Here is an 11,730-nt window from a genome sequence, read left to right on the forward strand (position 1 = left end):
CTAAGTCAAATTCAGAATAGCTCTAGACAACCATGGGTCAAGGCCCAAGACCCTAAGATCAAGGACCAATATGGTGGTCCGACCCAAAAGAGATTCGGGTCATGCATAGGTCAGGCTCATGCACGGTTCGGCTCAAGACCGAATGCATTGGGCCGTGCCTAGCACGTTCTGGCCGAGACTAGACGCATCTCGGTCTCTGCCCTAGGCATAGGACGCGTTCTGGCCATTGGCCAGGACATTAGCCTAGGCCCAGGCGCGTCCTAGACGCGTCTGGCTTAAGGACGGGCCTTTCAGGACGTCTCGGGCCAAGGCCGAGATGTCCGAGGCCGTCCCAGACGCGTCTTGCCTTTGGCCGAAGTCTTAGACCATGTCGGGCCTAGAACGAGATGCCTAGAACTCCCAAACGCATCCTCATGCGTCTGGAGGAAGCTTCCAGTATGTCTCGGACAATCCGAGATGAACTCGGATCATCAAGAGCTACCAGACGCGTCTGTTGGAGCCTCCTGATCACGTGCAAACGTCTAAGACATGAAGTCCAAAATGGACTCGGTCTGACCTTGTCGCGTTCCAGACGCGACTAGGAGCCGTGTTTTAAAAGTTTCTGACTTCCAGTACGGAACGGTCCCGGCCAGGATGGGCGAGACCAGCACGTGACTAGCCGGACGAGTCGCAGACGATCGTAAGCTGCTTCTAGCAAAGCATTACGACCCCTAATTGGACCAGACTGGATGATCTTCATGATTAGTTCATTGTTATCCTAGTTGACAAATTGATCGCATTGTTACCTTGGTCGAAGGACACTTCTTCAGAAGGACATCTCCTTCAGACCTAACGAATATATCCTTCATTTTAGATAAAACCTTACGAGAATTCACATAAAAGCATACGTATAAGTCACGAAAGGTTACGATTGAGTTCATAGTAACGCAAACTTGATAAAATATGTAATAATCCCTAAAAAAATTGAGTATAAGCCTACCCAGATTAAGGCACCTGTTGAGCGCTTGTTCATCGATGGTGGGTCTGCCTCCGCAGGGTGCCATCTTTTACCTCGGGACAATACGGGTTGATCTGTGAAGAAGTCTACGCGTCTAAACTTGTTTTACACAACGAGTCAGCAAAAAGGGTTTGGACTTCGAGGCAAAGGATTAGTTTGACACTTAAGTGTGAACTGATTAACCAAGAATCAGAGGAGTATAATCAGTAAAAATGTTACTCACCCAGGACGACGGGAATAAGGGCAGTACCCTAGTACGCTTAACTTCGAAGAAATGGGATCTTGGAATCGTATTATTCAAATAGGGAAAAGATTCTTGAATAATATGATAAAACTAGGATTTTGCAAGGATAACAAGTTTAAATCACTTTGCATTCTTTACATTTAGTTTAAGGGTTATTTCCCTAATGGCCCCCAACTTTGTGACCAGCTTCCCGCCTGGCCCCTTACTTTACGAGAAATACCCATATGGCCCCCTTCCGTTATAACACCGTCACTCTCTCTCCTCCATCATGTTTTCTCTCTCTGCCAACTCACGCAACATCATCTGTTACACCACCTCATCACCTTCTCCGGCAGAGGTCGCCGGCCGGCCAAATTTCCGGCCGGCGACCTTCAAACTAAATTTTTATTTTCTCTCTTCCTCTCTCTCTCTCTAAAACTACTCCGGCGAAGGTCTTCGCCGGAGTGGTCTGTTCTTCACGAACAGACCTAGATCTGTTCTTCAAGAACAGACCACTTCGGCGAAGGTGTCCCTTCGCTGGAGTAATTTTAAAGAGAGAGAGAGGAAGAGAGAATTTTTTTTTTTTTTTTTTTTAGTTTGAAGGTCGCCGGCAGGAAACTTGGCCGACCGGGGCGACCTCTGCCGGAGAAGGTGATGAGGTGGCGTAACAAATGATGTGGCATGAGTTGGCAGAGAGAGAATACATGATGGAGGAGAGAGAGTGACGGTGTTATAACGGAAGGTGCCATATGGGTATTTCTCATAAAGTAGGGGGCCAGGCGGGAAGCTGGTCACAAAGTTGGGGGCCATTAGGGAAATAACCCTTAGTTTAGTTATGACAAACAAAGAAACCCTCAACATCTGTTGGCTCATTAAGAAGGGGAAGCTGATGGAGATAACTTTAAAGTGTGGGAACGGAATTTGGGGCTCGTCCTCAGATCTGAAAACAATGCAGCTGTCTTAGACACTCCTAATCCGATAATCACTAGAGGCTTCAGAGGAAATCCGAACCTGTAACGTGCTTAATGTTGGCAACCATGGAACCTAATCTTCAAGATAAGTTCATACACATGGATGCTTACACCATGATAGGACAACTTAGGGAAGTGTTCCAAAATAAGCCCAGAATGGAGAAGTACGAGACGTCAAAGGCAATACTAGATTGCTGCATTGAAAAGGGTAAACCTGTAGGGCCATATGTTTTCAAAATGATCAGTCTTTTTGAGAAACTGGCACGACTTGGAGTCGACCATGGCCGGGATTTCGCCACTGATATCATCCTACATTTACTTCATAATGAGTTCAATCAATTTAGAATGCACTACAATATGAACGGAGGGGATAAATCTTTGGAGGAACTACATGCAATGCTCCAGACAGTCGAAGAGAATATCGTAGTAGCGTAACCTAAGAAAGAAGTTCTTATGGTTCAGAAGGACAAAGGATTTAAAAGGGAAGGGAAACAGAAGAACAAAAGGAAATTTGGCAAAGAAAAAGGCAAACAAGTTGCCAAACCCAAGAATTCCTCTTCTGACTCTAAGTGTTTCTATTGTGATGGCATCGGCCGTTGGAAGAGAAACTATCCCAAATTCCTGAAAGACACGAAAAACAGAACTGTGGTTTCCGCAAAAGGTAAAAATGTCAAAAGTTGATTCAATTAAATACACCTCCCTAAAAGGTATTGGATACCTAATGCTCATTTTATTATGAATGATAGGAGCAAGTGGGAGCTGAGTATTTAACTGAAAGGAGACGAACCTGTCAAGATCAGAAGAAACAATGGTTGCTAAAAAGGCTCAAGAAAGATTTTAATCTCCTATAGGCCTTACTTTTATTAGATTTTAGTATTTTCCTTTTGAACATCATCTCTAAAATTGGATTTATGAGAGAATAAAGTATTTGGTTTCAATATTTGATGTTCTTAGAAAGGTCCCTAAATCAACTTACAAACATAAGATACCAACCGATTGAATTAGTTATTTTAATCTAGTCAGACAACTAGATTGAACATGGTTCAAAGTAACTGGTCTGACAAGATCTCTTATGACAGAACTCATCGGCTATATGGTCTTCCATGTTCCTTGTCCGTGACACCGTCAAGAAGAACTGTTGTTGGGAGGTGGGGAGTGGTTCATCTATCTGAAGTGAATCCGATCCATCGATACCTACCATTCAAGGGTTTATCCCACAAATCAATCACAGAATGCGGACAGAGAAATATTAAGTTTCAGAATTAATCCCAAATAACTCATGCAATACAAATCTAATCAATAATTACTTCGAGAATGAATCAACAGAGGAAATTCTGAAAATCAAGTTAGATCCAAGTTAGGAAGAAGATAAAGTAATATGGACACCACAAATCAAAGGCATCTTTACGTCTAAGTCATACTACAAAGGCATCATATCTTAACATAGAAACCAGAGGGCTTCAGACAACTTTCCTTGGATCAAACTACGAGACAATAAATATATCGAACCAAAAGTTGCATTATTCATGTGGAAAGTAGTTAGTCATGGTTTATCTCTCAGATCTAGCCCTCAAAGAGGGAATCCAACTCTAGATTCGGTTTGTGTGCTCTGATCAACTGAGGAGGAAACATAAAAGCACCTCTTCTAATCATGCTCCAAGTTCCAAGAACTGTGTCAATGAGCAGCCACCTTTGAACAACCCTTCCTCACTCAAACGAAATGGAACTAATCAAAGGACTTATTCAACAACCTAAATATGAAAAAATATTGGTGTTCTACTCTTACCTTTTATGGGGATTCTGGAAAGGTCGAAACAACACCATTTTTGGACATCAACAGTTAAATCTGGACCAGATAGTACATCAAGCTCGACCCAAAGCTTGAACCCTGACTAACCCTTAATCGGAACTGGATGATTCACTTACTGCATGGACTCCTCCACCAACAAATAAATTAAAAATTAACTTCCCTGGAGCTTATACAACTGACAGAGGAGCTATCGGGGTAGTAGTGAGAAATCACAAAGAAGATGTGCTTAGAAGGGAAGGTAGAGTTATCTCGACAGGATCGACAATGGAGAGTGAGATGAATGAGGTTTAAGTGGCGATGGTAATAGGGGATTCCTTCGGGCAACAATCTATTATATATGAAGGAGATTGTCTTCGGATCATCCAATCGATCGTGGACGGTCAAGATTACCCCTTGTGGAGGATTACATCGAGCATTCTATAAGGTAGGGCAACTCTACTGAGGCAACACCCAAGCGAAAATTTCTACTGTCACCGTGAAGGTATTGGCAAAGCCCACTTGTTAGCCGAGGGATACATGGCCCAATAGTGGTTTCCAACTGGCAACCTAAGAGACTAGTGTTACTTTTGTTTGTTTTAAATGCTTGAATTATGTACTCCACTACTGTTTGACAGTTTATAAATGAAGTTGAAATTCTTAAAAAAAATGCCACATTCAAAAAACCAAACCGTCACATCTCATTATCATTCTTTTAAATATATGTTTGGTGGGCCCATCCCGCACTGGGTTATACACGGTCGCGCCGGCTACTTACGAATTGCTTATCTGTTGGGTCCGTAAGGATCCAACAATGGGCGTTCCACCCGCATCGGGATGAGAGTTGGATTTCGCTAGATCTTAATCTGAAGGACCATATTGCTTATCTGTTGGGGATCTACAGGATGCATCTAACGCCATCGAACAGTGGGCATTCCTGAAGGAGTTGAAGGAGATGTCCTTCGACCAAGGTGACAATGCGAATAATTTGTCGGATAGGACAATTGATGTAGAAGATCATCAAGTCCGATTGATTTAGGGATCGTAGAGTTGTAGCTAGAGACCAACTACGATCGTCGAATTACGAAATAATTCGCGGCTAACTTCGATCGGATCCTACAACGGATTACACATAAGAGTGAAAAATTAATCTAGGATATGACTAGTGGGAGTGAGATATAATCATGGGAGTGTCCCATAAACATATCTCATAGGCCTAAAAAGGAATTAGGCAAAGATAGTACAAAAAGGCCAAAAACAGGGTTTTTGGGCCTAGACCGGTTCGGGTACTTCTAGGACTTGGATAGGGCTAAATTTTGGAGGGTTAGTTTCTGATATAATAAATATTATATATGCCAATTTTCGTAGTGTTTGGACACCTCTTCCTTAGGGAATTGAGAAAATATCAATAGTTGCTATTTTCGACTATTTCCCTAAATCTTATTCTAAAGGGTGTTTTGGGAAACCTAAAAGGAGGTGGATTCTTATTAGGGTTCTATATAAACACTCTTAGGGCAGAGAATAAGGTGTGGAATTTCTCTCCAAGCTTTCTTACTCTACCACATCAAGTAGAGAGGAGAAAGTGAGCTAATTCTCATTACTATCTATCTAGTCAAAGAAGAAGGTGTTCTTCTTTCCAACCACCATTGGTGTGCTAGCTATACAACAAGGTGGAGATCAAGTTGATTGCTCGTGTCCCAAGTAGAGGAGCTACACTTGAAGCTCTTGGTCTTCTTTAATCAATTCAACTAGTTCGAGGGAAAAAGCGATTAAGGTAATCTACTATCTCCATTAGTTTAATTACTAGTTTTGCATGATGATCTTGGGGATACTAGTGTTAGACATTAGATGTCGTTATCCGCTATAAACACTAGTATAAGGGTATAATTACCTACAGTGGCGTCAGAGCCTCTTGCAATGAACTAGTTTTTGCTAAGAATCGAACTAGTGCATATTGGATATGATTGATAGTTTGATAATAAATTGAGTTTATAAAAGTATTTTAAAAGTGTTTTAAAATTATTTAAACTCACAATTTGATATTATTGAATGGGATTCAATGAATTTCAAATTGAGAATCAAATTGATGATTAAAAGTGTTTTAAAAGACTCAATTTGATTGAATTTCAAACTAATCCATGCTTCATTAAGTTGATAGTTATGTTTAAAAAGGTTTTAAACATAAAATTTGATTAATTTTGAATTGGATTCAACGATTTTTCAAATTGATTTCAAAATTGTTCTTTGAAAAGTTTCAAAAACCTAGATTTTGATCCAAAATTGGTTTGATTAAGAGTTGTTTTTAAGTTTTGGAAACTTTTGAAAAACAAAAATTTGGAATTTTAGAAGTGTTCTAAAAGGAGTTGTTTTGAGTTTAGGAAACTCCCAAAACAAATTTGGAAAATTTTAAAAGTTTCTAAAAGTTTTGAAAAATTTTAGAAGTGTTCTAAAAGGAATTTCAAAATTTTAGAAAAGTTTTAAAATTGGAAAATAGCAACTTAGAGTTGCATAAGAAAAAAAAAAAAAAAAATTGGAAACTAGTGTTTTTTGGAAAAACCCTAGTGTCCGGCCAGCAACTGCGACAGAAGCTTCTGGACGCGTCTTGGAGACGCGTCCAGAGCAGCTACTGGGGACGCGTCTTGGAGACGCGTCTGGGAGGTTCTGGGTGTCTCGGACTAGGTCCGAGACACCTAGTGCTGGTCCGGTCCAGCACCAGACGTGTCTAGGACGCGTCCGGTGCATGGACTAGCGTCTTGGCTCCGGCCAGGACGAGACCATCGTAAAAGAGCCAGCTCAGGCATGGTATCAAGCGCTAGCCCCAGGGTCAATAAAGTCTAGGATGCGACCAGCAGCTGCGAGGGAGACGCGTGCAGAGCACTCAACCAGATGCGTCTTGGAGACGTGTCTGGAAGGTCCTGGGTGTCTCGGACTAGGTACGAGACACCTAGAGCTGGTCCGGTCCAGCACCAGATGCATCTGGGACGCGTTTGGTGGATGGAATAGCGTCCTGGCTCCGGCCAGGACGAGATCAGGCCTTAAGGCCTCGGCCAGGACATGCTGGCCCTATGGGCCGTGCTATGTCCGGACCTTGTCCGAGCCCTTTTGTGGGCTTGGGCCGGGACTTGTCTAACACTTGTCCCGGGCTTTTTCGAGGCTTTTTGGACCACGAAAAGGGACCATCATTCGAGTGGGAGTTTTTGCCAAAATTTCTTCCGATTCCAACCAAATAATTCCAAAATCAATCCGGGCCATCCAGAAGGCCAAAACGGATTTCTCTTTAAATTGATTTATGAAATCATTAAGGATCGAACCAATATTTTTTCCGAAATTGACCCGGGCTTTCAGAACCCGAAACGGAGTTTTTCTTAAAGATGATTTTAGAAATCATAAAAGATAAACCGGAACGCACCATTAGTTGAATTCTTCGAATTTAGACTTAAGGTCCGTAATGTGACATGTGATGTCAACAAAAGTATCTCCCAAGATAATCATGCATATATAATTCTTAGCCTTGATATATTATATGATTGCATGTGATGTGAATGCGGGAAACTAGTATGGCCATAGATTTATTTCTTTATTCTTGTTTTAAGCACGGATGGGTGCATGCTTTGTAATTAATTTTAATTTCAAGTTTATACGATCTGCGAATCGTTAGAGTCTTGTAATTAGATCAGTTTAGGGTCTATGAGTCCATTGAAGAAACTCGAGGATGAAATCCAAAGGCGAGTGGGAGAAATCAATGGAGGTTCAAAGATGGCGATCTAAGATGAACCAAAAGGCGAAACAAGAAGAAAACCAAAGGAGATTAGATCTTGTAGGTTAAGGGCCATACTAGGATCCATGTCTGCTTGATTTATTTTCTCGCGCGCATTTACTTACTTATTTACGCCTTATGTCGTGGATGTTAGTTAGGCTAAATAGTTCACTATAACAAACGCCAGACTAGCGTAAAAGTCCCCAAAACGTAATCTTGAGTAATTGCCTATCCAGATTAAGACACTCGTTGCGCCCTTGTTCGAGGAAGGTGGGTCGGCCTTCGCAGAGTACCTCCTCTACCTTGGGACAATGCGGGTAGGTCTATAGAAGAGGCCTACAAGTCTAAATGGTTCTACTCAACGAGATCAGCAAGAGAGTCTTGGATACTCGAGGCAAAAGGATAGATTAGTCATTCATTAATGAAATCTATCAACCAAAAGTCATAAGGTATGATCAGTGAAGTAGTTCACTCACCCGGAACGACGGAGTCAAAGGGTAGGACCTTCGTCCGCTTTACTCCGAAGAACTGAGATCTTGGAATCACTTATTCAATCGAGGACGATTTTTATTGAATAATGTGGGAAAACTAATGTTTTTCAAAAACGATAACGAGTTTTAAAACTTTGCCAATTCTTTATGTAGTTTTAAGATGACACATGAAAATGGTTTCAACATTGGATCACACCTAAGGGAGGTTTTTTATCAACTTCCTAGAGTGGAAGAATGAATCAAGAATGGTTCTCAGATTTAAAAAGAAAAGCGTACTAGAATACCCAATCCTAATGTCGACTCATACCAGATAAGGTCAAAAGCCATTTGCAAGCAATCGTATGACATTCTCTTTGGAAGAGTAATGGATGCTAGCATGACCATTGAGACAAACTGAGGAAATAGTTTCTACAGAAGTCATAAATGGAGAGGCACGAAACCTCCATGGCAATCAGAAAGTCATCCTAATGGAAGACAATAGAATTCATCTATCACCTAATTCAATATCGATTGAACAAAGATAGAAAAGACCTTAGATGAGTCACTCAGATTGTTAAGAACAACTGAGCAAAACACATGGGAACATCGAATCTAAGAAACAGTTCTTGAGATTCGATGGAAGGAATCTAAGAAAGTGTTCTTGAGATTCAAAAGGGCAAAGAATCAGTCAAGTGAGACAAACATTTGATCAAAGAAAAGCAGTTGTCGAGTACATGATCAAGAGTATTCCTCATTACTGTAAATGTTTCCAAATAATGGTTAGACCATTTAAAAAGGAAACTACCTTTAACACCTGGAGGACGATAGGAATGGAATTATGAATTCCGGTTCCGTATCCTTGTTAACAAAGTTAAACAAGTATCATAGGATTCCTTCATCAGGTATTTAAAACCAGATGAGCGACTCAGTGAGAGCTTAAGGGAATTATATAGTTGACTAAAAGAAGTAAAGATCCAAGAGGGAGCAGAAGCAGTAATGCTAGGGATGCTGAAAGGGATTGAAGTCTTCTTTTAGACACTGATCTAGCTTAGAACTTTATAATTGTTATTTTGTTCTTCTAGGAACCAGTGGTAAAATTAACTGAAGGTTAACATTGATAATGACTGATATCAAGAGATTCAAACTCATTAACTTCAGCATTGTCAATTAGGTCTTAAGGACTAATTGACAAAGTTACCCTTTTTAAAAGGCATAGAGACAAGTAATATATTAGGACTCATACGGTGTTATGCAGACCTATAAGTTTACTTGCAGAAGCTAACGAGAGAAACTTCAAATACGTACTCTGACAACTTCATGAAGTATGGAAACGTACAAATCATAAAGTATAAATCGGAATGTTTGAAAGATTCAAACAAAGTACAAACCGAAGTAGAGAATCACTTTGACATAGAAAGTTTAAGCCATCCGGTTAGATTGGAGTGGTGAAAACTTGAGTCAAACACTTGATAACCATCAAAGGAGTTGCGAAACGGTTCACAACTCGCTTCATGGAACACATCTGAGGGATGATGGATTCAGTGGGAGTAATCTAGCACTGCTATGCATATGATTCGATCAATGATGGGTTTAAGCCAGTCTTCCGAATATTTTGGAATATATTCTAGAAACGATTGTTTTCACACTTACCAAAGACCGTCTAACAGCTAAGCTTGTAAAAAAAGCGTTACAAAAATTAGCTAAAGTCTGACGCAATTTCTTTAGAAGAAATTTGGGCTTTTTCCACAAGCAATCAAGAGAACAAAGTGTTTGTTGCTCATGATAGTATTCTTATAGTAATTAGCACACCTAGTAGTCTGGGAGAAAAATACTAATTATTACAAGAATAAGTGGGAGAAAAGTACAAGTCGATTTAATTCGATCATGAGAAAAATCATGGAGGGTCATGAAGAACAATCATGAAACTTGTACAAGACGATTAAATTCGACCAAGAGCAACAAACTGCGGCTCCTCGAAAAAGGAAAGGTTAAAGATATGATCTTGTAAACCCACCACACAAAAGCGAATGTCATTCGCAGGAGAACTCTCAAAGCGAGTGAAAGTGTCTCTAAAGGAATATCTCAAAGTAGTTGAGAAAATTCCAAATTGTTGTTCAAAAGCCCTTAAAGGTCAAAATAAAATCTTAAAGACTCAGAAAATAAAGGTTATTTCTGAAGAAATAAAAGACTTGCGCAGAAACGGAAACTGACTCTAGATTTTGGCTAGAAGCCAAAATCATCGTGGAATCCATATCTCGTCAAGACATGAAGCTTGATAATTTAAGTCAACAGAAGACCTAAATTGGTTTTCCAAAGTAGAAAACTGAGAAGGATGGAAACATTCATGTTTCCCGAAACTAGACAAGAAGAATAAGATTCTTCCAATCAAGTTATGTCCATAGGAATGCTTCAGAAATCTATCGACGGATTAAAAACACGCAAGAGTTAGAATCTTCGATTCAAAAAGGCAATCAAAGAAGTTTGATTCCTGAGGAATGAAGATAATCTTGAATCACGAGTTTCAAGAAGGTAAGTGGGAGAAACAAACCTTCCGGGTCCGTATGCTGAGTACATACAAAAGATTGAGTACGACATAAGATGTTGTGTAACAGTGAACACACTGACTCAATAAAAGGACCACACACAAGGATGAAATGCCATTTTGGGCATCTGAAGATCTATCAGCATAGATCAAAAGGATGATAGGATTGGAGAGACTCAGTATGCTGAGATGCTTCAGATCCGAAACAGAAAATCTAAGACTCAGAAAGTCTAAAAGAATTTCGACCCAAAACTCATGACTAAGAGCATTGCTAAATCGGAGTTTGAAAAGACACCGATGTAGCAAACAAGCATGAGAGAGAGATTTATGTTCGAATACATAAAGTCAATCATATTGGATATGATTAGCATTTGAATATCCAAAATCGGATTTGAAAACCGAAACACTACTTAGAAACATCTTAGAAGGCTAAAGGATGAAGTAGTACAAAAGTTGAACATGTCATCATAGCAAACTTCCAGACATGGAAGGAAAGTAGGCTAAAAGTATTTTAAGCCGGGAACTGTTGCAAATACTACATAAAGAATTAAAAGCCTTAACTCTAGTAAAAGTTACTAAAAATTATCAAGGTTGAAGATAACGGTCTTCAAATTAATTGATAATTAGCAAAGTTTAAACGGATTACATCCGTAGTCAAACTAAACTGTCACCTAAGACAAAGTATGAGAGTCATACACGAGTCTAAGGATGAGGTATAATTTTAAACCTCGACAAGTAAAACTGAGTGGGTAAAAAGAGTTTTACGGAAGAAGCTCAGATTTACAACTCTCGTTATCAGAAATAATAGAGTTATTTCACAAGTCGTCTAAATTTGGTTTAATGTTTAAACGACAGTCCATTGATGATAAAACATTCCGAATAGGTTTGTCAGATACGTGATCTGATGAATGAAACCCTATTAAGTGAACTTGGAATATTTATTATCAAATCCCTGGTCCAGGTCATTGCATGGACAACAATGAC

The 11,730-nt window shown here is 39.9% G+C and overlaps 1 protein-coding gene across 1 annotated transcript; it reads left to right on the forward strand.

The window, feature by feature from the left end:
• Positions 1–2,257: 2,257 nt before the first annotated feature.
• Positions 2,258–2,626, forward strand: LOC147544013 (uncharacterized). The gene has a single exon (XM_086635566.1). The coding sequence runs from the start codon at positions 2,258–2,260 to the stop codon at positions 2,624–2,626; it is 369 nt and encodes a 122-aa protein (XP_086491692.1).
• The last annotated feature ends 9,104 nt before the right edge of the window (positions 2,627–11,730 follow it).

This window comes from Eschscholzia californica, unplaced genomic scaffold (assembly GCF_041429995.1).
Source record: "Eschscholzia californica isolate CP2 unplaced genomic scaffold, dmEscCali1.0.p SCAF_4, whole genome shotgun sequence".
NCBI classification, from domain to species: domain Eukaryota; kingdom Viridiplantae; phylum Streptophyta; class Magnoliopsida; order Ranunculales; family Papaveraceae; genus Eschscholzia; species Eschscholzia californica.

What these genes read in the sequence shown, in the direction of transcription:
- LOC147544013 (XM_086635566.1), top strand. Translation starts at nt 2,258, where the DNA reads ATGGAACCTAATCTTCAAGATAAGTTCATACACATGGATGCTTACACC.